This window comes from Zymoseptoria tritici, chromosome 4 (assembly GCF_000219625.1).
Source record: "Zymoseptoria tritici IPO323 chromosome 4, whole genome shotgun sequence".
Taxonomy (NCBI): Eukaryota; Fungi; Ascomycota; class Dothideomycetes; order Mycosphaerellales; family Mycosphaerellaceae; genus Zymoseptoria; species Zymoseptoria tritici.
In genome coordinates this window covers 1,619,248-1,645,334 of record NC_018215.1, presented here as the reverse complement: position 1 = coordinate 1,645,334, position 26,087 = coordinate 1,619,248, and the positions used below count along the sequence as shown (strand labels likewise).

Below are 26,087 nucleotides of genomic sequence, written 5' to 3'. Positions count from 1 at the left end.
TTGGTGAAGACCGTCGGGAACGTCTCAGCGGATGCATCTCGGCTGTTCCTCGAGGACAGGTCAGATTCGTGTTCGTGATAATCTCCATCCGATGAGCGGTCCGAACCAGAAAGTGATGGTCTCCGCGGGTGTACCATGTGACCACGTACGGTACTCGCTTTCCTCAACGCTAGAGTAGCTTCATTCAACACCGTGGCGACTTCTTCATGGCGTCCGGTCTTCGCGGCATCTCTGGCGACACCGATGGCTTCTTCCATCAAGTTTTCGAGGCCTGTCACAGCGCGATTCAGAGGCCCCGACGGAGCAGGTTTGTGAGTGGCGCGACTGACGTGAGCCTGTGGCGGCGGCAATGGAGTCGTTGGCGATTCGTCCTGGTTTGATGAACTTGAACGTGACATGAGATGTAACGGAAGGATATGTAGAGTCGATTCCCGTCGTGGCTTGGATAGTGGATGTCGATGATGCTTGTCCTGATGCGTCATTGCTGGTGGAGCGGTCTCTATATCCACATCGCATGATCTGCAGTGTATATGCCCTCGATCGAGTGGCCCGTCACCGTCCGTCTGGCGATACGAATTCGGGTCTGGCTTTGGTCTTGTCGCGCCTCTGCCGTTTGTAGTCGAGAAAGCTGTCTCGCCCTGGGAGTCATCGGGCGATGGTGCTACCCACGACTGCGAGAAGCCATGGCCACTGTCACTCGCCTCCGTGGCGCTGTACTCAGATGAAGCGTAGACGCTCTTCGCAGGTGCGGCTTCGACAATCTTCGGCTGACTCCTGGCAACGAGGGAGTATCTCAGACCGGAAGGCAGCTGGGAGCTCTGCGAGTAGGCCACGGAGTCTGCTACGCTTGCCTTCTGCCGCAAAGATGGCGTAGATCCGATCGCGCGAAGGGAAAGATCGTTGTTGGGGGTTGGTATGTATGATTTGGTGTCCGACTTCTCTTTCGTGGCCAGTGCAGGGCTTTCGGCGGGTATATTCTGGACGGCCGACTCCGCTAAAGGAGAGCGATTCGCAGGTCGAGACTCGAGCCATGGTAGCTTCTTTCTGACAACGACAGTGGATGATTGTGGTACTGTTGATGTGGCTTTCGGAAGTGGAATGGGTGTCGGCGTCGCAGCCTTGGACTCATCCGGGCTGTCCTTTGTTGCGACCTCATTGCGATGGGTATTGTTTCCGCCTAGGTCTTGTTTCGGACTCCGATCTCTTGGTGTCTCTAGCACCATCAGAGCTGGTGAGTTCGCCATCTCATCACTTTCGGGACGATTCGAACAGAAACAGGTGTCTTATTGGGAAACCGCGTGTTTCAAAGGTATGAAGAAGAACGAGGGTAATTCAGCAAAGTGGACGACCAGCGACCTGCTTTGCTCGAGGGATGAGATGGCACAGCCAGAAGGTTGAGGGATAGTCGTTAAGCGAGGTTGATGTTGAGATGAGTGAGGTGAGGTTGGTAGAAAGTGCTTCGGCTTCCCTCCAGGCAAGACCGATATGCCCTTCGCGACCCGAATGCGTGGAAAGGGAAGTCACCGCTCCGCCGTTTGCAATTTGCCCATCCGCGCTCCGCCACTGCACCAATCGACCTCACCCACCAACCTTTAATTACCGTTCATTTCGATCCGTTCTCAAGAATTCGGCGGTTCAGAACTCGCGACGATTGGCCGAATGGCTATAGCGGGACGATGGATCGTTCATAGTAACCCGCCGTCTTCGAAACAAATCCAAACCAGCCTCCCTCGGGAGGTGAGTAGCATCTGGTTCGGTTGTCCCCACTGGCATTATAGCCCGGGGTTTTCTTTTGCCATTTCTTCTGGACATTTTCTTTTTGATTCGGCGGTGCCAGAGCGGAATATTGGAAAAAGAAAGATGGCATGCTTACTGTCATTGTGCAAGCAGCTGTCATTGTGCAAGCAGTCGAACAGCTCACTGTATGGCTCACTCGACTCTCGTTTCTTCATCACTGTACACCCTCCCTCCTACTCCTCATACCGCACGTTACCAGCACTGACATCCGGGTAGACATCAAACCGTCTCTGTGTCTCAATCGGGATCCCCTTCCGACTCTCCACCAAAGTCTCATTATCCAGATCGGCATACACAATCCCCTCCTTCTCATCCGCCTGGCTCTGCACAGAAGCATTGGGATTGACCACCAACGAGTGTCCCCACGCATTGTAATCCGCCTCCATATCTCTCGCTGGACTACACAGTCCGACGTAGATCTGATTGTCCATTGCCCTCGCCCGGCCCTGCAGCTCCCAGTGCATCTCACCCGTCGTCAGGTTGAACGCTCCAGGGTACAGGAGGAGAAAGGCTCCCTTTCTTGCCGGGATTGTCGCGAGCTCGGGAAAGCGAATGTCATAGCAGATTGCGACTGCTATCTTGCCATATTCGGGAAGGTCGACCATGGTGACTTTGTTTCCAGGTGAAAGGACCTCACTTTCGTGGAACGAGATCTTGCCGGGGATGTCGATGTCGAAGAGGTGCACTTTGCGATGTGTAGCGAGGAGCTTGCCGTTCGGATCGAAGATGAGGGAGGTATTGTAGTGCTTCTTCGTCTCTTCCCAGTACTCGGGGATGCTGCCTCCCACGAGATAGGCTTTGGATTCCTTGGCGAGTTCGGAGAGGGCATGGAAGGAGGGTGATTGTTCGCGAGTGGGAGGGGAAGGGAGGAGAGTCTCGGCGTATTTGGGAAAGTATTTGGTGCCGTATGGCGAGTTGAAGCATTCGGGGAGAACGACAATGTTAGCGCCATTGGAGGTCGCTTCGAGGACTTTTGATCGGGCTCGGGCGAGGTTGGCGGATTTGTCGGATCCGGTGGCCAGCTGAACGAGGGCGAGCTTCAGAGGCTTCTTGAGGAGTTTGGCCATGATGAGGATGGGTTGGAGTGGGAGAAGATGGATTCGTGTTGGCTGGTGAGGTATGAATGGTCAATGGACTGGTGAGGTTGCTCACGCGGGGTGAGCTTCTCGCCATGTGCCAAGACCTTGAGGTGAACCTCAATACTTCGGCGAGACAAATGAGAGACACACTGCCATTCCGACTCGATGGACGATGGTTCACTCGCTGCGGTTGTCGTGCTCAATCTGGCGGATGCAAAGCGACGTACGATTGCAGCGAGTCCGCAATTGCCCAACCGGGAAGGTGTGCTTTTGGCGACCACTGACTCAAGTCCGCGCAGTATCATGTGAAAGATGTCAGGGAGACAGCGCCGATGCTCAGGGTGATGTCCAAGAAGCAGTTATGACATGCCGGAAAGGACTCCCATTCAGTCGACGTTTGGCATGTGACAATCGATAAAGCTCACCTGCCAGGAAGGTGAGGCTAAGGTATGCATGCTGTGGAACATCCTCGTCCTCGTCCACTACAGCGTCGATCGACCATGCTGGCTTATTCCTGCATCACACGGTCCATCAACGTAGTTTCTCGTCCTTTTGAGATAACGAACGATCGAGTCGATCACAGCAAGACAAAGGAACAACACTAACGACTCCTGCGTGAACGCGACGACCGATGACGCCATGCTTCCCATTCAACGCCGCCGAGCTTCCAGTGGTATCTGGGCCAGGTATCTCATGTAAGTGACCTCCCGTCTTTCTCTTCCGTACACTGGCCTTTCTTTCAACATTCAAGACAAAGTGCAGAAAGAGCGTATCAGTCGGTGTTGAAGCACACTCAATTTCACTACATTCCCGTGTCCCAACGACGAGCATTCACTTTCCTGCCATCATGGCTGACAACTCCGCCAAACGAAGCTCCTTGAAAGAGTTCATCGCCGTACGTATACACACAGTCCAGCCTCGATGTACAATTCACTCCGTAACCGGCCCTAATGATCGGAACAGTCAATAGCAACAATCAAAGGCGACCTCTCCAACATCACCGCTCCACCCTTCGTGCTCGCTCCAACATCTACAACGGAATTCCCTCGATTCTGGATCTCGCACCCTTCTCTCTTCCTCGCGGCTGCGACTCTCCCAGACCCGGAATCTCGCATTCTTGCCGTACTGAAATGGTTCCTCGCCTCCCTCAAAGATCAGCAATTCGCTGGCCGGGATCCAACGGATGGTATCAAGAAGCCGTTGAATGCGTTCCTGGGCGAGGTCTTCATCGGTGAGACGGGCAAGGAGGGCGAAGAGACGAAACTGATCTCCGAGCAAGTCAGCCATCATCCACCAGTCACGGCGTGCTATCTGTGGAATGAGAAGCACGGCGTCCGAGCCGAAGGTGTGTCCGCCAACCGACCCGTCAATCCACCACAGAAGGACTAACCACAACCCCAGGCTACACCCGCCAACAAATCACCTTCTCCACCACAGTCAACATCCAACAAACCGGCCACGCCCTCTTATCCCTCGACCACCACTCCGAAACCTACCTCATCCCCCTGCCCCAAATCAAAGTCAAAGGCATCCTCACCGGCTCCCCTTACCCCGAACTCGACGGAAACTACACCCTCGCCTCCTCCTCCGGCTACGTCGCCGAAGTCGACTTCACCGGAAAAGGCATGCTCGGTCTAAGCGGGAAGAAAAACCACCTCTCCGCCCACGTCTACGCTCCCGGCGACGACAAGCGGAAAGATAAAAACGCCGTCTTCTCCGTCGATGGATCCTGGTCGGAAGGGTTCGAGGTCAAAGATTCGGCGGGCAAAGTCGTGGACTCCTATGATGTGGCGTCTGCGCAACCCGAGCCGTTCCGTGCTTTGCCTCTTGAGCAGCAGGATCCGTGGGAGTCGAGGAAAGCTTGGAATGGAGTGATCACGGCGATTGATGAGGGGAATATGCAGGGTGTTGCGGACGCGAAGAGTGAGGTTGAGAATGCGCAGAGGGAGATGAGGAAGAGGGATGGGTTGAGAGAGGAGCAGTGGACGCCGTTGTTTTTCGAGCAGACGAAGGGGTGGGAGGAGGCGGAGAGGTTGGTGGTGTTGGAGAAGGATTCCGCGGGGATGGAAACGGAGAAGACGGAGGGGGTGTGGAGGTTCAGGAAGGATAAGGCGGGATTGCAGAGGCCTTGGAGGGGCGAGTTGACGCCGTTGGGTAGGTGAGAGATTGTCTCGGTCGTGTTGGGATTGAGTCTCGAGTGGCCGTTGGTACAGACACCCAACGACATGCTACAGGCCGACTTGATCAGCATGAGATTGAGATAGACCGTGAATCATTCGCGTGTTCTCCAAGAAAGAGCGCTAAATGCTTCGATCAACTAGAGCACATCCGATCAGCTAAAAATCAAAAGGGGTATCTTCGCGCCGTCTCGTCCTCGTCTGGGCCTATTCTTCCGAACCAGCCACCTCTCATTCTCATGCGACATTTGTACAGTCGTCCAAACCGTGCACCGTAGTCATAGCGCGAGACTTCACTTCAGCCCAACTCCTCTCTCAGCCTCGCTTCGACATCATCGTCAGCCGAACCATGGTGCTCCAATGTTTCTTCCTTTACTACGACCTGCTCGCTCGGTGCTCTATCCCGGCGCAGCTCGTCGTTCAACACATCGTTGGCCTCGCCATCTCTTCGCGCTCCCGCCACGCTGATTGCACTGACTCGCCGCTCCCGATCGCCACTCTGAGTGTCGGTCGCGCTTTCGGCGGTTGATCCGATGCGCCCACCGGCCCAACTTGGTCGTCTCTGCCGTTTGGTTGGTCGTGGATCTTCAATAGTGCTGGGAGAGGGAGCCGCATGAGTGAACCACGGAAGTGCACCCGCCGGGAGCGACCCGCGTTGCGCCACATCGGATGGAGGAGGCCGTGGAGCTTGTTGCGGCACATGGGATTGTGAATGAGTTGGAGGATGTTGCTGTTGTCGAGCCTGAGAGACTGGAGGTTGGTACGCGTGGTGTTGTGGTGGCGGAAGGCCATGATGCATCGGCGGATTAGGACGATTCGGAGCATAAGGATTCGGCGGAGGATGCCGATGTTGTTGGTATTGAGGTTGAGGCTGGGTACCGGGCAAAGACCGTCCGTGTTGATCGTGCGGTGGTGGAGGAGGGTAAGTTTTCTGCGGTCCGGGAACCGACTGGCTGTGATTCTGCGCATAGTTCATCGGCAGACCATTGGGCGGGGGTGGTGCGCCAGATTGGCCAGAACGAGAAGCGCCAGGAGGAGTGGCTTGAGACGATGCGCCGGCTGTCGTTGGGTTGTTTGGCTGTGAAGGCTGTCGTGAGGTTTGCGGTTGCTGCGACGGCGTGATAGTGAGTGGGTACATCCTCCCGTCATTCAGTATCGAACTGATCAAAGGAGGTTGATTCCCTAGCTCATCCCAATTACCTTGTCTCCTCGATGGCAGGCCAGGCTCAGGCATGACAATGTCTCCGCCCTCTAAAATGCCCACACTCGCGCTGCTCCCATCGTCTCCCTTCTTCCCCAAGAACGGCAAAATCACATCGACCGCCTCCGGCATCTTCTTGCACACTTCCTTTAGCGCATTCCTCAGCCCGTCCACACCAGTCTCCATGATCCGATCCAGACAGTCCCTCATTTTGGCCTCCCCTTCGGACTCGTCATCGTCCATGCCACCCGACCTCAACGCCACATCCTTGTTTTTCAACCTCCACGGCCTTGACACATTGGCCACGTCTGCATGCGTGAGATACTGCGCCTGATCACACACGCCTCCATATTTCTCCTGCAACCACTTTTGCACTGCCGTATAGCCAAAACCGCCTCCTTCAACCTTGCCCTTGGCAAAGTACAGAATCGCATTGCTCCTGCTCCACGTATCCAGCAGGCCTATCTCATGCGTGTGCTGGATATCTCCGTGGGCTTGCCGCGTCCTTGAAATGTGTAGCCATTCAGGGACACATTTACACCGTCCAAACCCCGGCTTGGCACACTCAGGATCGGTAGAGGTCTCGCTGTGTTTGGTATAGGTGACCAGGCGGATACGCATCTTGCATTCATCCACATCGTCGATCAACCTGTCCTTGCTATTTCTCTGTCGAAGGCCCTTTCCCACAGAAGCTTCTCCCTTCGTTGCAACTCTTCGACGCACACGACATTCCCACGCCTCAGTGACGCAACCATTTTCGTTTCTAGCTGATGATGAGGATTTGAGCCAAACGTTGGACATGTGAGGCCAGTAATCGGCAATTGCTTGACTGTCGAGCAGGATGGGTCTCTCGACGAGGTAGAGCTTCTGCCGGACAGCATTGAGGTTGGAAGGAAAGGGACGGTATTTGAGCGTCTTATTGGCGAATTGAACATTCGAGCCTACGACGGGTGGCATGCCGAGGAGACGCGGTATCTCGGACGGGTCCTTTGGATATTGTCGGCGAGTGGGAGTTGATCCATCGGGTGTCGAGTTCGGAGGAGGATTCGTAGCGGCCTCGAGGGTAGGAGGGGAATGATGGATGCCATTGTGTTGAACGGGGCCATTGGCCGACATGTGGTCATGGAGAGGGAGTCCGGCACGAGGTTGAAATGTTCATGGTTGATGTCGGTCGCATCGGATGAAGTCGCGTGTAGATCTGGAGGACGTGTAGATCCATGGATGGCCCGGGGCTGTCTGATCTGCTGACTAACCGTACTCATTCCCGTCTGCCCGTCTGTCGCCTCACTGCAGGAGAGACCTCTTCTGTACCCGATCTATCGCAAAATCTCCGCCATTCTCTTTCAGATCACAGCAACTCTTATTACGCCAAAGAACGGCGACAAGCGGGCGCCAGAGTTCTCGGACACGTTGGTCGCGCTTCCTAAGCCCAAGATTCTGGGTGAGGATGTCGGACTCCTAGAGTCCTTCCAACATCGCGACGAGCACTGGTTCGCTGAGAGCGGGTTGGGACGCGGTAGATGATGCCTCTAGCACCGAAGCAAGAATGACTTGGCGCTCCTTGAGCAAGAAGATCCTTGAGCAAGAAGATCCTTGAGCAAGAAGATCCTTGAGCAAGAAGACACCGGCGATGAAGCAAAGATCAGTTGAGGTAAACTGTTTGTGTACAATTGCCCGAAAAAAAGGTAGAGACATGATTGTTGCATTACTGCATATCAAACTTCCCGATGTGACGCCTTTTAACAGAACGGACACATTGCCTCCGCGACACAAAAAAAAACCACGTCTCGTGCCACCGCCCAGTCATCCCCCTTGCACGTCCCGCCAATCTTTCCACTCTCTCTACTTCTTGGTACCGTAGTGGTACGTGGGGATGAGATCGAAGTCCTTCGTGGTGACGAAGTTGTCGTAGGTCGTGATCCTGTTGGCCTGCCAAGTCTGAACCTCGTTGCTGTCCCTACAACAAGTCATCAGTCAATGCATTCCACAGATCGCGCGCAATACAAAAAGACTTACCCAGACGTGAACTTCAGCTCCACATACAACTCATTGTCCTCCGTGTTGTCGTGGCGCGGGTCGAACTTGAGGTAAGCAGACACCTCCTGCACGACCTGGTCGGCGTGCCCGGGCTGGATGTAGCACGTGCGCTTGTTCCTGTCGCCCGGGAGGGACTGCGTCCGGCATTGAGCTTCGAAGCCGGGGAGTTTGCCGTCCTTGGCGCCGTGGATGTTGAAGAGGTAAAAGCACTCCTGGGAGGTGGCCTCGTCGCGGCAGTTGGCCTGCATGTCGGTGACGTGCCAGAAGGAGTCACGGGCGGCGGCGAGGGCCGTGAGGGTCGTGAAGATGGACAGAGTTGTGAACTGCATATTGGCGTTTTGGAGTATGGTTGATGGAATGGATTGGAAGAGCGGATTCGTTGTAGTTGTTGAGTTGGTTGGGCTTGGATGTTGAACAACGAGAATCACCGCAGAGGGAGGAGTACTTTATACCCCTTCACGCGTGGTCTGTGAGAAGCGCGGCCTATTTCCACCTCCCACCCTCCTCGTATTTTCGACAGCATCGATGCTGGCGAAGAGGGCCCGCATCGAGCACGAGTTGCTAAATTTAAAGATCGTTTCATCAACATCCCAGCACTTTCTGGATTTGGCGATCCGGACATGGATGACCTGACGATCGAACGCAAGGACCAGCCGCAGCAATGAAGAAAGAGATGGGTTCCGTGGTAGACGAAAATAAAGTCGTCGTTTTGTCTATCTTCAATCTTCGATTTCCCTTATCCAGTCCTGAACTGACGTCTTAGCACCGAGAGACGTCGCTACAACGTCAACATCACTGGAAAACAAGATGCCCTTGATCCTTGTCATTGTTTCCGCTGGGCCGGTCGCCGATCGATTGACAGTCGTCAGCTTCCTTGGATGATCCCAGCGCGGCACGCTCTGGATGACATTCCAACTAGCGGTCTGGCCAGATCATGCACTGTTGGCCTTTGTTTCAACTCTGGCTTCTCGTTTCAAAACACTCGGATGCTGGCGGATGGAAAAGACGCTCGTATTGATTATGTTCCATGAATGGAATGGCCTCGTGGAATGGCCTCGAACATCGGACGATAGATTGACGTGCGTAAGCAAGGGAGGCAGGCATAAGCAAAATGATCATCCAGCAAGAACAACTCAAGGCAGCAATGCTCCATGCGGCGGACACTCACTCTGCAAGCAGATTGCCTCTGCAAGTCCATTCTCGGTCATGAATCGAGGATACAGCAGGCTATCTTCTCCAGAATCGGCGTCGTGTCGCTGAGCCCCGTCAGCTCGTCTGACAGTCAAGCGCTGCGTCCACTGGCTTCCCCAGGAGCGGTCTAGGGATGGTTTACGTGTGAGTTGACGATGAAGCGGGCTGCCACATCATGGTGCCGAGCATGCGAGTTCGACCTGCGGTGAAAGTGCTCTTTGCAGGGAGGTCACGTCAGTCGAGACCTTACCTCCACCAAAGCAAATATGAAGTTCTCCATGCACCTGCTCTGCCTCGCGGCCACTCTTCTCGCCGGCCAGTCCTTCGCTGCACCCAACGCCGAAGCCGTCGCCTTGGCCAAACCACGCAGACTATCTCGATGCGCTGGTGATATGTCTCTCGACATTTTCCTACGACGTCCCCTGCTAACATGTTCTGAAGCGACTTGCAACGACGACAATCCCTGCTCTTGCTCCAACACGCACTGCGGACCTCGGGGTGTCTGCGAAGATAACCGATAAGTCTTCCATCACAATGAAATGCCGTGGACTCAAGAAATCGGACTGCGGAAAAGAAAAAAGGACAGCATTGGCTTCTGGCAGTCCAGATGGTCGCAGGAACAGATGTGTGGCACCGTGGATACATTGCGTTCTCATGTCATCTCTTTCGTTAGACAGGTAGTTAACCAATTGGAGGATGTTCGATTCTGATGAACCAGCGCGAAGCCTTCTACAGCTTCGCGATTTCCTTCCGACGATCGGGCACCCTGCAACGCCGTTCTTCCTCATCGTTATCCGGAGGTCGAATCACGAGCAAGCATCGCAGTCTCTCACGTCCCACGAATACCCCAGCCCGTCATCAGCTCATCCTGATCTTCCTCATCGTCGCTCAGATCAATCGGCTTGGGTATCGACGTCAGCATGCCATTCTTCGGCGTGGCCTGCGAGGGCGGCAGATCGTCCACATCCATCGTGTCTCCCTGTGGTTCAGTCTCTGCGACATCATCGTCTTCAATCTCCACAATGCCCACCTCTCCACCAGCACGCCCGCTAGCCTCACCCTCGGTCCCACTGTCTGCCTGCTGAGCAGCACCTCCCATCATCCCAAATGCCTCTTCAACCTGCTGCGACTGCGATTGCTGTATCACTTCTCGCTCTCGGATCGCCGCCGCATACGCCTCAGAGCTTCCCTTCTTGCCATCCAACACCTTCAGCGCCTGTCGCCAAGCCCTCATTTGAATTTTGTCTCTGGTCTGGTCTTTGACTCCGACAAAGCGTCCATTGACCTCATGCAAGTCAAGCTGCTCGATGCGGGTCTCCGCCCAAAACCATGATTTCTCGCTCTCGCGGTCGATCCGTGAATCGTTGTCGGCGCTGAACTGGCGGGCTTCACGAACGGCCTCTAAACCGCGGGAGAGGTCTGGCTTGTATGGAGTCATGGGGCGGGCGTTCACTGCCTGAAAGGACGATGCAGGCGTGGTCGCAGGCGGAGAAAGCCAGGCTTTCATTGCAGATTCTTCGAAGCATTTTCCGAGGATGCGCGCGAAGGGGATCTCGAGCTTAGCTTTTGGTTCGTCGGGATCGACCATGGGATACCAAGTCCCAAAGATGGCGAGGTCGGGACGTGGGAGGGCAGGCTTTGTGTCTTCACCGCGATATCCTTTCGCTGGATTGAGCGTGTACGCCTTGCCCAATACGTGAAGGCATGTATTGTACGGTATCTCTCCGTCATAATCATCATCATTTGCCTCGTCCATGTTCACGAAGCGGAGGCGGATCGATGAAATGATCATGATATCTGTGACCGAGTCCTGATCGTCCGACAAGCGTGGCATCAGTCGGACTGTGTCACCCAAGACCACGAGCTCTGGTCCGATGAAGCATCCTCTCATGTAAAGTGAAGCACTCGGCCAGGTGCCTTGGAACTTGATGGGTCCCACAGTACAAAAAGAGCTGGCGACAGTCAGGGCATGTCTCAAGGTGGGATGCGTTTGTGAATCGGTATCGCCCTTGAGACAATCCCTCCAAAGAGACAAGGGCCTGATGGAGTGAAGCGGCACATATTTGTGTTGTGACGAATACTGCTTCTGATTGTTGTCCGGCTCGGGCATGGGCTCAACTCTGAAGCCAGAGTATGAGACGTTGTGCGTTTTGGTGGGTGGAACTCCGAGGAGGTCTTCGTCAGAAATTGGCTCCACGGGCAGTTGTGTGACAACACCCGCCTCCCAGCGAGGATGTATGTTTTCAGGTCCACTCCGAGTGAACAGGACCAGCTCGCCGTATCGAGGAGAGTACATCGGATCTTTCTTGCTGAGCAGCTCCTCCACCAGCTCATGACCCGCTCTCCAATCAGGCGATACCTGATCGGCGAACATCTCGAGCACGGAGCCCTCTGTTCCAGCCTCTTTCACCTTGTCGAGCAACAATCGATATACATCCACCATTCCCTCTTCATCAACCTGACGGCTTCGCCTGGGCTCCGATGATTCGGAAAGGTATCCTCCATGTGTGAGGGTACTCTTGCGCTTCTGCTTCACTGGTGCTTGCGTACGAACGGCAGGACTACCGCTGGAGACCCTGGTCTTCACCGGCTTCTTGCCACTGCACAACTTGCAGTCGCAGCCGATCGCACCCCCATTTTCTTGCAGATATTTGAAGTGCGGAAACGCTTCATTGAGGGAGCGCATGACTCCGTTGGGGTGACCGTAGAGGTACCTGTCGACATGTTTGCTATTTTCCCGGTTCTTTTCAAAACCACCGTATCCTGCCGGAAGCCGATCAAGGCGGTAGGTCTGGCCAGGTTGGAAGATGCCCTGGTCTTTCGCCCAGCGGTCGCCGAGTGCGTTCAGGAAGTATGCATCGTTCCGTACGATCGCTGGGACCGCGGGCGTTGCATTAGTGCCGTCGGATGCATCACCGACTTGGAGGATGATGACCATGTCTGGAGAAGTGATTCAGTGGCCGTGAAGCAAGGTCGATGAAGGTGTCTGTCGTTCTTCCGCTGATGAGTGATCTTTGGAGATGTCGTTGTCGCTTGAATGTTGAATGTGGTGAAGTGAGAGCAATGTCGCGACTCAATGGTTCGAGGAAATGAAAACATCCATTGAGAATGATGTTGTGTCCTGGCAGTCAATTGTTGATTTGTCGAAGATGCCAGCCCTTGGTGCGTCAGTTCATGTGCGAGGTGATTCACTCGAGAAGGAAGTCTGTTCTTTGTGCTCAGTGAACTTCTGCCTCAGGCCACCATATCAAATTGTCGTTCTACGGCGAACGATACTTAATAATCTTGCGTAACTCTCGCAATCTTCATCACGTGGAAGACACGCGATCGACGTTGTGATTTCGTAGGAGGTATCCTTCAAATCACACGCGTGAGAATAAAGTATCAAAGTCGACGGGCAGGCCCGAGATTAACAGACACCACATGGCATGACAGGGCACTAATTGGCGCCGTTCACCGCCGATCGTTGATTTATCGACGGATGACGGCCGACCGGGACCGGGTCCGTTGGCTTTCTAGACTCACGCCATTGAAGAACGTTGTGGCCGTCTCATCTTCAGCTTCGCACGTTGCAGCGGTCTCACTCCAATTACCTGCCTCGTCGATCGGCATTTTTATCCTTACTGTCCTCGACGTGCGGGCTCGATTGCTGGGTTAGACTCGTCGTCGCTCATTCCTTGCCATTTGACAGACAGCAGTAGTTCTACCGACTGCACCATCCTGAAACCGCGCCAGCGAACATACCCTGCATTCCGTCTCCACGCGAACGGCGCGACCGCGCGAATTCGTCGCCGACATGTCCAACGGACGAGCGCCTCAGCTCAGTCCCATTTCCATCCCTCAATCACAACGCCTGGCCGCCATCTTCAACGACGAAGCCGACTCCGCCTTTGCCTCACCCAGAACACCACCAATCCCTCCGAGAAGCGATCTTCGAGACGGGACTTCCCAACACCCGCAATCGGCAACTTCAAGTAACTGGCCATTGGTGGCTGAGCGGAGCGAGCACTCATCTGTAACGCATGCGGAAGGTCCTCCAGCCTACAATTGGGTCCCGGATCCCGTCGGCGAAGACAATGTCAGCGAAGGTGGACCGGTGGAGGGAGAGAAGCTTGCGAGTCTGCGACAACAAGGCGGATGGAGGCGTGATCTGAAAAGAGGTGGATGGGGAAGGATATGCCTGATCGCGTTGGGAATCTTGCTGCTCATAGGCCTCATCATCGGACTGGCTGTCGGTCTAACAGTCGGACGACGAGGGAATGGCAACAATAAGAGCTCTAGCAATACCGCTGAATCCTCAGAGAATGCCACATCTCTACCTTTCCCCATCGGACAATACAGCATCGTCACCTCGCTCCGCGACACCAACACAGACTGCACATCGAACGCGGCGACATGGACATGTGGCAGCACGACGCAATTCCAATGGATCATGACCAACACTTCCTCCAACTACGCCACCAACAGCACATCGCTCACCACCTCCGACGACGGCGTTCCAGCGAATCTCACAATCTCCACAACCAACAACCCTCTCTCCATCACCTTCTCCAACATCTCCCTAACCTACCACAATCCCGCATCCAATGCCTCCGCGGAACGCTACACTTTCTCCTACCAACAGTCCAAATCCGTCATTCCCACAGTTCCTCTGGTCGGGAACCAAGTCGCACAATGTTACTTCAATCAGACGACGTTCACGGGCACACTCTACCTCGGCGCACAGCGAAGCGGTGATGGACAGCAATTACCAGCTGATGTATGGCCGTACGCTGTGGAGATCGAGCAGGTCAGTCCGGGTGGAGAGGATGTGCCGGCTTGTTATCAGTGGAATAATGGGGTTGATGGGGAGAGGATCCAGGGAGTGTTGACGCCGCAGGCGGAGGGGCCGGAGTGCTCTTGTGATTATAGGAACTTTTGAGGGCGTTGGAGGGAAATGAGCAAAAAGCAGTGACTTGGGATGATGACATTTCTTGCGATACCCGGCAAATTTTGGGATTTACTTTTGCGATTTCTAGGGCGGACGTGGGAATGATACAGGGGAGAGCAGATGCTATCTGAGATGCTGGGGAATCGTGGACGGTGGAACAGGACTCACAGGACTGAATTGGCCTGATATTCCTATAGCGATGGACTTGCATACATTGTTGATAATCATTGGATATAATCTATGAGACCGCACCGTTGGTGTCCAATTGGATATGCGTTTGAACGTCCTGCTTGCGAAGACCATGTTCCTTCTCTCCCGCATTGCCGCATTGCTCTACCAGACACAACATGAGAGACCAGATTCATGCGCGCACACAAAGCCTCGTTGTGGTGCTGCCGACCGACTCCACTCATGGCGAAGGCGAAAGTGTCTGGAAACGTCTTTCGCTCGATACATAGAGAACCATCTCATATTTACAGCCCTCCGCCGCTTCACGATCGGTCCAAAGGCGCCCAATCATCATCCGACTTCCTCGCCCTCACGGCCTTCGGTCCTCCCAACTCCGCCTCCAGTCCACCCTCAAAAGTCCTCGTCACAGACGGCTTGTCTGGGTAGTAAATGCCAACCACAACGCACAGCGCTCCGACGGCGCCGATGAAGCTGCCCTGCAATGATTGTCAATATGTATAGGGTTTGAGAGTGAAGATCAGCACGTACGAGCAGAACACCGCCCCAACCGGGCTTGAAGTGCGTGTATGATTCGGTCGTGAAGATCCCGAGGATGTCGTTGTCTTCGTGAATCGGCTCGCCGTAGTTGCGACGTTCTTGAGGGTCCCACCTGTGGAGATCATGGTTGTTAAAGAGGGTGTTCGCGTGTCCGTACGAGGCACCGGTAGAAAGCTCACCAGTCGGCGTATGGATCGCGGAATTGCCTCTTCAATGGCAAGGCTGATGTAGTGGATGGGTCGGGGTAGTTGCCGTTCTGCATAGCGAAGCATCAGCATTCATTGTCCGTCTCAGTTGTCCTCCAGCGCATGGTGTCGGCCGGTCCTCCATCTCCTTCCCTTGACTCTCCGGACGTGCATACCATGTTCACATCTTCGCCCGGCTGCATGATCAGCTCCTCCGACGCCTGCTCTTTCGGTCCGGTCTCTGTCGTGGATGCGGAGCGGGTCGATTGCAGCTGTCCGGTGACGCGAGCGATGGGCGCTGCACGGATGAATTGGGCGCGCGGCGCCAGTCTGGCGAGGGGTCGGAGGCTCGCCATGGCAGTACGTAGAGCGGAGGGATCGACGGCGAGGATGTGGACGCTGCAATGCGTCTCGATCGCTGCTGGCGAAAGTGATGTTGTCTGGATGCTGAAGCCGGGAGGATGTTCGGGAGGTTCTTGGCAAGCTTTAGAACTACGGCGGGTCGAAGTTGGACTTCGTCGGAGAACAACTTCAAAGTGACAAAGTTTACAACCACGCCTTCCACCTTTCATTTTCAGACGCTCATTTCACAGGACTTTTTGACAATCTCTGAAGGTGTTGCGCGAATCTGGAACACAGCTTTTCATTCCGATAGCTCATCAATCGAATTGTTCAGCTCGAGTCTCTTCCGGTGATGATGAAGGGGAGGACGACGCGGTATGACCATACCGAACTCTGCTCCTGAAGTGGAGGCAGACGTTCCTCATACGGGAACAGGATCGAATACACATGATGATGGAAACGCTTCTCCTACGCGACCGATCGATGGCGATGGCGACACTGCTATCAAAGACGAGACCGACACCCGCGACGCCACGCCGCAACTCGACGACGACCCCTCCACACTTCGACCAGCACCTCAACCCAGCGCGAAGAGACGAGAGTCTGAAGCTGCGTTGACATCACCGGATCCGGTCGCCGAGAAACCCGCCAAAAAGCGCAAGCGAGCACCCTCCCCACCATGGCAGTTTCCCACGGCCGAGACGACAACGTTGAAGAGCGCAGATGGTCGACGCGTGTCAGCACGTGTGAACCTGGGAGGTACGCCCGGTTTGAGCGAAGGTGAAGGTCGAGGGCGGAGCGATAGCCAATTGTCAGCGCCTCGCTCGAGACCTGCAAGTCCTCCTTGGAAGAAGTTTGGGGCGGAAGGTCCGACAACGATCAACGTGGACGGCAAGCGTAAGAGCGGTCGTTTCAACAAGGATGTCGGAGAGACTCCTCCCAAGCGAATCAGCCCGAGGAGTAAGAAGCAGGTCGATATGTTGGCGACATCCAAGCAGGAGGTGAAGAGCAACGGGAAGAGGCCGGTTGGTCGGCCCCCAAAAAAGCAGGAGATCGAAGGGAAGTCGACGACTGGCGAGGATAGACTGGCGAGCTTCACGACGAGTACAAAGATAAAGGAGCTACAGGCACGGATTGCTGCTCTTCAACCGACGCGCTCGTTTCCAGCGCCGGAGCCTGTTCCCGCCCGCAAAAAGCCTGGTCCGAAACCTGGATCCAAGCGGAAGGCGATGCAGGATGTCAAGATGGAAGATGCGTCTGCTACGACACCGGTGGTCCGCAAGGGTCCTCGTCGAAGCAATGTGTCGCCATCGCCTGAAGACTTGACGAAACCCTCGCCCAAGATTCGACTCCGCTTCAATACTCCACGAAAAGCGATCGATCATCCGACGCCGAGAGCGATACCACGGACTCCTGCTCACCCGCCTCAGATCTCTCTGTATCAACTTCTGGACGAATGGGAATTGAAAGAGTTACAGCAGCCATACTTGGAGAACGATCGTGGTCCACCTGATGCGGAGTACTTCGCTCAGCGGGCTGTAAAGCAGGCTGCCGAGGAAGCTGCAATGCGAGAGCGGATATTGAAAGAGGCTCAACCGGGTGGAGTGCTTAGTCGAGATCATCTCAGTTTGTATCAGGATGAGCGACAATTGGAGCCTCCGCAGCAGTATGGACACCACGACGATCTTGTCGGGCATGTGCTCTGGCTGCGGCAGCTTCAGAGGAAAGAAAAGGTTCAGCACCGCGCGCTCGCGAAGAAGATCGCCTACGAGGCTCTTGACAAGTGGAAGACCATTCATGGGCCCACTGAGGAGGATATCGTGGCTGAACAGGACAAAATCTTCCGTCTGGTGGCCAAGCAGGTGTTTGCCGATATGAAGGCAAAATGGGATTTGGTCGAAGCGCATGTGCGCGAGGCGAGGAGACAGGCATACGAAGCTGAGCAGGAAGCATTGCGAGCGGAGAAATTGCAGAAGAAGCTCGAGTGGAGTGAGAATTTGCTTGCCAAACAGCGCGGAGATGCAGATGTCGACAGCGATATCGACATACACACGGACAGTACAGGCGATGTCGAGGGCTCCGAGGATGATGACGAGGATGACGGCGACGAGGAGGAAGGGGAAGAGAACATGAGCGATTCTGCAAGCGACGCCGTGCAGGATGCAGAAGAAGAGGAGGGTGAGATGGATGACGATACATTGGCGGCATATCTGGCTCAGCGGCAGGCCGAACCGCCAGATAAGAAGGGCGAGGTCGCACAGGATGAAGACGAGGCCGAAGATGAAGATGAAGACCAGGAAAAGAATGATGCGCCGAGCGAGGGCGAAACAGAGGAAAAAGTGACTCCTCGAGTCGACGAGCCACGTGGGGAAGGTGATGACCAAGACAGCATCGTCCCCGAAAGACGCGTGAGAAAGCGTGGAGCCGCTTCACGTTCTCCTTCCCCCACAAAGGAAGAGCTTCAAGTTGAAGAGCATCTCTCTTCTGATGAGTCTACAGACATGGACTCCGAGGATTACGATTCGGATGAGGACATGAGCAGTACCGGAGACGAAGCCGACGACAATGATAATGATGACGATGATGGTGACGCTGCAAGCAATGCGGCCGATGACGAGCCCGCAATTATGCGCAACTCTCTCCTTGCTCTTTACACCCCGAAGGAGCTGTTGCGGGAGAAGGATGGAGGTCTGCCTACGCCAATGACCAGCGTTGAGAATGGTGGCGATAACGAAAACCCACGTTCTGGATCCGAGTCGCGGTCAGACAAACAGGCCAATGCTGGTGCCGGCGAGGATCATGACAGCGTCGATGCTCAGCTCGATGTCAACGGCGAGTATTCGCAGGAGGCGACGCAAGCTGCCACTCCAGCCGTCGACGATGCTTCTCGCCAAGCACCGTCTCCAGATGATCCCAAGCAAGACGCCGAGGAAGATGTCGAGGAGATGGACGTCGTGGAAGACTTGGGTGCCAAAACCTTGGTCCCTATTCCGTCCATGATGCGCGGCACCCTTCGATCGTACCAACATGCGGGTCTCGACTGGCTTGCATCGCTGTATCGCAACGGCACCAATGGAATCTTAGCAGACGAGATGGGCTTGGGAAAGACCATTCAGACAATCTCTCTACTTGCCCACTTGGCAGAAGCCCACGAGGTGTGGGACACGCATCTTGTGATTGTGCCAACATCGGTTATCCTCAACTGGGTCACAGAGTTTCACAAATTTTTGCCCGGATTCCGCGTTCTAGCATACTACGGCACTTTTGAAGAGCGAGTGGCCAAGCGAAAAGGATGGTCGAACGATCCTCACCACGAAAACAAGGAAAAGAGAGGATACAACGTGGTCATCACCAGCTACAATGTCGCCATGCAAGACATCAATGCCATTCGCAATGTTCAGTGGCACTATCTCATCCTTGATGAAGCTCACAACATCCGAAACTTCAATAGCCAGCGTTGGCAGACCCTGATCCGCTTGAGGACAAAAGCGAGATTACTGTTGACCGGAACACCGCTTCAAAACGACCTCGCAGAAGTCTGGGCATTGCTGACATTTCTCACTGCTGGCGACGACGATCGATCACATGGCGAGCTGGAGGAGTTTCTCAGCCACTGGAAAGATCCAGTCAAGGAGATCTTTGACCAAGGCGTGCAAAAGATCTCGGAAAATGCTCAACGCGTCGTCAACCAATTGCACGTCTCTCTGCGTCCCTTTTTGCTCCGACGCAAGAAGATCGAAGTGGAGAAGGATCTTCCTAAGAAGACAGAGAGTGTGGTTGTTTGCAAGCTCAGCAAGCGTCAGCGCCAGCTTTATCAGGATTATATGGGTCTTGCCGAGACCAAGGCCTCCCTTGCCAAAGGTAATGGAGTCCAGGCTGGTGCAGTGCTGCTCAGTCTGAGGCGTGTATGCAATCATCCTGATCTGTTCGATCCGAGACCGATTCAGACAAGCTTTGCCATGGATACCAGTCCGCTTGAGATCTACAGCAGCAAAGAACGGCTTGTAAGGGAGCTTCTCGGCGTGCGCGACGGTCCGCCAATAGACATGCTAGTCGCCGGAAACGAGAATCGCAGCAAAGCGATACTGAGCAGAGGACGTAAACTCAGCGCTCGTGCGCAGCTACTGCAGGAAGTCAACAAGCTGGAGGCTGTGCCCGCAGGAGACGACCTTGACCCAAGCACCATTGTTGGCGTTCGAGCATTGCAGCGTCTCTACGACCGACAACGCAAAGTGCACCAGATGCGCGCCTGCATTCAAGCAACGGACTCGGCATTTGGCAGAACTCCAGTCTACGGATCTGATCTGCGGGAGATTTTGACGATCAGCACCGGCAGACCGTACAATTTCAAGTCTCGCCGCCAGCCGACGGTACGATTCTTGCAAGCCTGGCCAAGTCCTGGTCGCCGACCACTCAGATTGGATCATCCCAGTGATTGGAGTGCCGTGGCGACGACACGCCTGCAAGCGGACATCGCAACTTACGACAAGTATGCCGAGAGACTCAAGGACACCGTTGTGAGATTCACCTTCGTTCCGCCTGCTGCGACCGTTCCCATCCTAGACTATGCTATTCCGCCACAATTGCAAGAGGCTCTCCGGGCATCTCCCTCATATCCCGTCGAAGAAGACTGGGGTCACGAAGCTCGCGTACGCGCTAGCATTGCGTTCCCGGACTCACGTTTGCTCATCTACGATTCTGGAAAACTGCAACGTCTGACCTACCTCCTGCGAGAGCTGCAATCAAAGGGCTCACGAAGTCTGATCTTCACCCAAATGACCGGCACGCTCAACATCCTCGAGCAGTTCCTGAGCTTGATGAACCTACCATATCTCCGCCTGGACGGTAGCACTCCGGTCGAGCGACGACAAATCATGTCCGCCGAATTCAATCGACCAGACTCCAAGTACCAATGCATGATCCTTTCGTCTCGCGCTGGTGGTGTCGGACTCAATTTGACCGGCGCGTCCTCCGTCATCTTCTACGACCTCGATTGGAACCCTCAGATGGACCGACAATGTATGGACCGCGCTCATCGTATTGGTCAAGTCCGTGACGTCGAAGTGTACAAAATGGTCAGCGAAAAGACGGTCGAAGAGAACATTCTCCGACGCGCCAATCAGAAGAGTTTGCTTGATCAGACGGTCATCCAGGATGGACACTTCACGACTGAATACCAGCAGCCCACTCGCCAAGATACTCCTGACGATGATAATGGCAACGACGAGGTCGCAGTCGCCATCGAGCGCTTCCTCGGCGGGGAGGAAAAGACCACGACCCAAGCGTTGGAATCTGTCGAGGATCGGGAAGACGTGCTCGCTGCGCAGCAGGCCCGCAAGGAGGACCTGCAAGACGACGTCGACTTCGCCGAGCGGTCGAGCAAAGGTCCTTCGAAAGCCAATACACCTGGTCCGAGCGGCGGCGTGGCTGAGGGTGAAGTCGATGAGCTCAAAGGTCATGTGGACCGATTCATGATCAAGAATATGGAATGGATGCTGAAGGATTGGGTCTATGTACCGCCGCCGGTCAGGAGATTGGACAAACATGGAAGGGATCCGAGCCATCGGCCGAAGAGGAAGCGGTAGGTCATAACAGTTGTGGGGTATGCGTTGCTCGTGACCAGGCACCAGCCTTGGTTCGGACTGTATCAGTATGAGGTGGTCACAAGAAAGAGGCCTGTTAGATTTGGGGCATTGTGGTATAGCATTCCACGGCCAGAGTTGGTGGCTGTGCTTGTAGTACTAGACTGGACTAGTGGATCACTGGCCAGCAAGTTGAATCGATCACCATTGTACAACAAACTCTTGCTCTCGTGCTCTCGTGCTTTTGTGGTTGTGGTTCTTCCACCACTAAGTGAGCGGTACTACCACACATGTGCTGTACCGCAAGAATGTTACACTGCCTCTTCACAGCGTCATGGTCGTCTTGAGGCGGCCGAGGACGAAATCCTTCATTCGCAGCTGCGGCATTCTGGAAGCAATAGCGACTTCGATTATTGGCATTCAGCCGATTACCCACAAGGCGAAGCACGTTCACTTGGCGAGATGCTCAGTGGCGGTGACGGACGACAAAGGATCGATCTCGCAGATCAAGAGTCCGCGATCCTTCGTCCTGTTGGTCCACGTTCATCATGAGCGATCGCTAGACTCCGCCTGCACCACGGCATGCTTTTACCACATCCACGGTCATGCGCGAGCCAAGACGGAATTTCGCTTCGATGGATTGCTGGGCTGTGCAGCGATCGCAAGGCTTGGTCGGGAGAAGAGTGGCGGCGGATCTTGGACTACTCTGACGTAGCTAGGTCTATACCTCAAGTACTTTGTATGAAAGACCCCCTGCTCTTCCTGCCGCACTCTATTCTGCCTGACCTGCATCAACCTTCCTCGACGTATTCACGACACACATTACCTATCACTACCTCGGTGCATACAGAATCGACTTTACAGACAATTTCCTACCGATACCGAACAGTCTCCTCACCTCGCAGTCGCTACATCGCCGTCAACCTCCGTTGGCGCACAACAACATCTCACGCCACCCCACCGAATACCTTCACCATGAAGCTCCCGCAAACGATCCTTTTCCTCCTCACCCTCTTCACAACGATCCACGCCCTCGCACTCCCAGCACTCCTCACCAGCAACCCCTCAGCCGCCACCGAGCTATTCAAACGTAAAGGCGGCGGTGGTGGCGGCGGCCGTGGAGGAGGCGGATCATCATCTGGCGGTCGATCAGGTGGTAGCTCATCCTCATCCTCCTCCTCATCCTCATCCTCTGGCGGCAAGTCTGGCAGCGGCTCAGGCAGCAGCGGCGCCTCGACTCGCACCGCACCTACCTCCAACATCGGCGGTAGCACACGCGCCGGCTCTGGCACGCCTCGCGCCTTCGGAGCTGGTAGAGGATACTACGGCGGCGGTGCTGCGGTGCCCTACCAAGCCGGCTCTCGCTCTCCAACGCGCAGCGTCGCGCCCTTCCTCATCGGCGGAGTCGCCCTCGGAGCAGTCGCCATCTTCCCTGCCCTCGCCCTGTACGGAGCGTATGCGTACAACTTCGGCGGACCATACAGATACTACAACCAGACCTCGCGCACGAACGAGTCGCTTCCGATGGACTGCTACTGTGGACGACTGAGCACATGTGGATGCGACGCGAACAACAACACGGATTGGTTGAATGGTATCGCGAACAATGGATCGGTCGCGCAGAAGCTGAGGGTCAATGGCACGGACACTTTGGTTGTTGACGGCAGCTTGCCGAATGGAACGACTGCGCCTGGTGGTTCTGATGGCGCGGCCGGGTCGCTGAGCCAGCAATTGGTTGAGTCGAGCGGACTTTGGGTCGTGGTTGCTGGTGTGGTCTACACTGTGTGTGCGATGTAAAGAGTTGATGCGATGTGATGACACGAGGACGACAGGACAAAAGAGGATGAGAGCGATACCCGATCCCAAAGTGATGAAGGATTTATGGAGATGTTATGATAGTTTGTACATACCTGCATTCTTATGGACAACTTGGAACTGGAGGCCAATGCGAAGAAGATACTTCTACGACGTGCGAACATATCTTACCTTCAGTCACTCATCGTCGGCTGTCTGCGCAGAACTTACTAACATAGCATACGTTTGAGCTATCAGGGAGGCATCACTTGTGCCAATTACTCCCCTCTCGACGACACTCGATTTTTATCAAAAGAGCTCGGTGGAAAGCATCTTGGAGCAGCTATTTCAGCTCACAAATCCAGAAACTCGAAATAGTCAATGAGGACGAAGCGAGTGCTTCGCACAGTTGTTCGTGATCTGAATTGTAGGCGTAAGCTATGATGCAGAAGGACTGCTGCAAACAAAATCATGTGCGCTTTTGGTGTCGGGTCGAAATCGTTGAGGCTTTTGCCGCATATGATGAACGCTGCGCGGCTACTTTTTTGGTCGTGTTGGCTCGCAAATTTGGCGCAAATCATGTCTGGTCTTCGGATATGCCATTCGGAGAGCTTCCGGGGCTGTTCGTGCTCGTGTTGTTCGCTACCTTGATCGACGGGATAGTCGCCGCATTGTTGGGCATTCAATGGCCTGGTCTCGTTCAGAACGGGACACCTCCGTTCCACTTCTGGTTGAGCTGCGCTAGGTATGAGCGAGCTCCACCTCGCAGGCGAGCATCGCAGACATCACTGACAGGCGGTCCTGATCGTCACACGTGGCCAGGTACTCGCGAAAAAGGTCCCTGGCAGCGAGTATGTGTGCCTTGCGAGCCGCGCCCTGCTTGTCGTGCGCGATGATGATGTGGCACAGCGCATGGGAGGCGGGAATGGCGTGTGGGTTCTGCCGTGAAGATGCCGACCGTCAGCGCGGTCTGTCAATGTTTTGTGATCGGTAACGTACGAGGAGGAGATGCTCGGCGTGAGCGGCTGCGGCGACATGTTCGCCGCGCTCAACCTTGGCCCCGAGAGCAATTTGCGAGTTGAGAGCGTCCAGCCTATCCTGCCACCCCTTGGGAGTGGCGGGATCTGTCGCAGTGGACTGCTGTGGAGGCGCGGGCATCTCTGCGGCGGACTTGCAGCACTTGTGCTCGCAGACTTCCTTGTCAAGGCAACCGTGGTCGCAGGGTGCGTTGGTTGGGTTTCCCATGTTGGACTTGGTGGTGAAGTGTTGGATGGTAGATGAGTCGGAGTCGTTGGTTGGAAGACAAGATGGGTTGGTTGCTCTAAAACAACTTATAGAGATTGATAAAGGCCGAGCTCACAAGAGAAAGGTGAACGTCCAAGCATGTGAAGTAGTGTTGGCAGGTTTGGTGAATCGAGGAGTGATCGGGCAGATCTTTCCTGCTCTTTGCATGTGATGATCTAGATACCGAACGTCAGCTGCATGTGTTCGCTTCACCGCATCATAGTATCCTGTCACGATCATTTATCTTCACTCTGTGGTAGTGGAGCCTTGCGACCTTCATCGCCGTATCGTTATACGTGGTCACGCAGCATTACAGCTTCGACTGTGCCCCTGAAGCCGGTGCCTTGACTTCGACCATCATTTTACCTGAAGAAGTCAGCGAGCTGCACCACAACACCTCAACAGCATGCGACATACCTGTATTCCTTCCTTCGAACAAGGAGCCCAAAGCTTCTGGCATCTTTTCAATACCACCCTTGATGATGGTCTCCTGCCTCTTGATCTTCCCATCTGCCAGCCACTGTGCCAGTTCTTTCTGCGCATGCGGGTACTGCTTCTCGTAATCAAAGACGACGAAGCCTTCCATACGGATTCTCATCGAGATGATCATGAGGTAGTTCTTCGGGCTGAAAAGTGTTTGTCAGTTTATGCTCACAAGTGAACACCGCTCAACACCTCGCGAGACCCGTCGCGGTCCGTAGAGCAGTCTTGAGCGCCACGACAGGCGATCCGCCATAGGTGGACTTACCCTTGAGCTTCCTTGGTGTTGTACTGTGAGATCCCTCCACAGATGACGAATCGGGAGTGCTCCTTCGCCCTCGACAGTGCAAGGTCAAGGACTTCGCCACCGACGTTGTCAAAGAACACATCGATCAACTGCTTCTTCGTGGCAGCGCGGAAATTCTTGGCAAAGCTCGGGTCCTTGTAGTTAAGAGCGTTATCGCAGCCAAGATCGTCAACAAGCCACTTGCACTTGTCGTCTGAGCCCGCGATTCCAAGGACGGTGCAGCCTTTCAGCTTGGCGATTTGACAAACAACGCTGCCAGTGGCACCTGCCGCACCTGACACGACTACGAAGTCGCCGGCCTTGATATTGCCGACGTCCAAGATTCCAAACTGCAAGACTTAGCATTATGGCCACTTTCGGATGGGGATGATGCCACATACGTATGCAGTCAATCCAGTCATTCCCAACGCTCCCAAAGAATCGGTCATGGTTGCATTAGATGGCAGATTCAGCTTCTCAACTTGGTCCTCTTTCAGCACGGCGACTTCACTCCAGCCGCACATTGCAGAGACGGTTTCTCCTTCGTAGAACTTGGAAGATCTGCTCGCGAGGATTTTGCCAACACCATTACCTCTCATGACGGCTCCGATCTTGACGGGTGGGATGTACGAGCGGGTGTCGTTGAGCCAGCCTCGCATTGCCGGGTCGAGACTGAGATAATTGGAGGAGAAGATGACCTCGCCATCCTTGAGGTTCGCGGCGTTAGGGACTGGATGCTCTTTGATGGTGAACGTGTCCGGCTCGATGTGGTTCTTTGGTCGACTAGCGAGGTGGACACTCTTGAAAGTGGACATGATGTCAGAATACGCGATTGCAATCGGATTGGATTCAACGTCGAATGTATATACAGTATGGAGTGAGGTTGAAGAAGAACGAGGCCTTTCGTCTTACGGTCGTAGTTTAGCCGACGACCCTAGTATAGGGTTACCGGATGCCTCGGCCCGGAGCGCTTGCCTTTTCGGGACTCGATCTCCG

At 54.7% G+C, this 26,087-nt stretch overlaps 8 protein-coding genes across 8 annotated transcripts; 3 read left to right on the top strand and 5 right to left on the bottom strand.

Annotated features, from left to right (window-relative positions):
• Positions 1-1,970: 1,970 nt before the first annotated feature.
• Positions 1,971-2,887, bottom strand: MYCGRDRAFT_109139 (uncharacterized protein; the record flags this gene model as incomplete). The annotated part of the gene is made up of 1 exon (XM_003852965.1): positions 1,971-2,887. The coding sequence occupies one exon, from the start codon at positions 2,862-2,864 to the stop codon at positions 1,971-1,973; it is 894 nt and encodes a 297-aa protein (XP_003853013.1).
• An 836-nt stretch (positions 2,888-3,723) lies between these two features.
• Positions 3,724-5,038, top strand: MYCGRDRAFT_92595 (uncharacterized protein; the record flags this gene model as incomplete). Its single annotated transcript, XM_003853349.1, has 3 exons — positions 3,724-3,771; positions 3,840-4,221; positions 4,278-5,038. 3 exons carry the CDS (start codon positions 3,724-3,726, stop codon positions 5,036-5,038), a joined length of 1,191 nt encoding a protein of 396 aa, XP_003853397.1.
• Positions 5,039-7,979: 2,941 nt separating this feature from the next.
• Positions 7,980-8,687, bottom strand: MYCGRDRAFT_109137 (uncharacterized protein; the record flags this gene model as incomplete). The annotated part of the gene is made up of 2 exons (XM_003852964.1): positions 7,980-8,211; positions 8,271-8,687. 2 exons carry the CDS (start codon positions 8,618-8,620, stop codon positions 8,097-8,099), a joined length of 465 nt encoding a protein of 154 aa, XP_003853012.1.
• A 1,624-nt stretch (positions 8,688-10,311) lies between these two features.
• Positions 10,312-12,420, bottom strand: MYCGRDRAFT_109136 (uncharacterized protein; the record flags this gene model as incomplete). The annotated part of the gene is made up of 1 exon (XM_003852963.1): positions 10,312-12,420. One exon carries the CDS (start codon positions 12,418-12,420, stop codon positions 10,312-10,314), a length of 2,109 nt encoding a protein of 702 aa, XP_003853011.1.
• Positions 12,421-14,841: 2,421 nt separating this feature from the next.
• MYCGRDRAFT_104178 (uncharacterized protein) lies at positions 14,842-15,734 on the bottom strand (the record flags this gene model as incomplete). The annotated part of the gene is made up of 4 exons (XM_003852962.1): positions 14,842-15,077; positions 15,130-15,250; positions 15,318-15,394; positions 15,500-15,734. The coding sequence occupies 4 exons, from the start codon at positions 15,677-15,679 to the stop codon at positions 14,904-14,906; spliced, it is 552 nt and encodes a 183-aa protein (XP_003853010.1).
• Positions 15,735-16,042: 308 nt separating this feature from the next.
• On the top strand, positions 16,043-21,250 carry MYCGRDRAFT_117720 (SNF2 family DNA-dependent ATPase; the record flags this gene model as incomplete). Its single annotated transcript, XM_003853350.1, has 1 exon — positions 16,043-21,250. One exon carries the CDS (start codon positions 16,043-16,045, stop codon positions 21,248-21,250), a length of 5,208 nt encoding a protein of 1,735 aa, XP_003853398.1.
• A 792-nt stretch (positions 21,251-22,042) lies between these two features.
• On the top strand, positions 22,043-22,845 carry MYCGRDRAFT_104175 (uncharacterized protein; the record flags this gene model as incomplete). The annotated part of the gene is made up of 1 exon (XM_003853351.1): positions 22,043-22,845. A coding segment is annotated over one exon (621 nt), but the record flags the coding sequence as incomplete, so codon positions are not given.
• A 1,790-nt stretch (positions 22,846-24,635) lies between these two features.
• MYCGRDRAFT_99937 (uncharacterized protein) lies at positions 24,636-25,921 on the bottom strand (the record flags this gene model as incomplete). Its single annotated transcript, XM_003852961.1, has 4 exons — positions 24,636-24,691; positions 24,743-24,951; positions 25,074-25,441; positions 25,493-25,921. The coding sequence occupies 4 exons, from the start codon at positions 25,904-25,906 to the stop codon at positions 24,636-24,638; spliced, it is 1,047 nt and encodes a 348-aa protein (XP_003853009.1).
• Between the last annotated feature and the right edge of the window lie 166 nt (positions 25,922-26,087).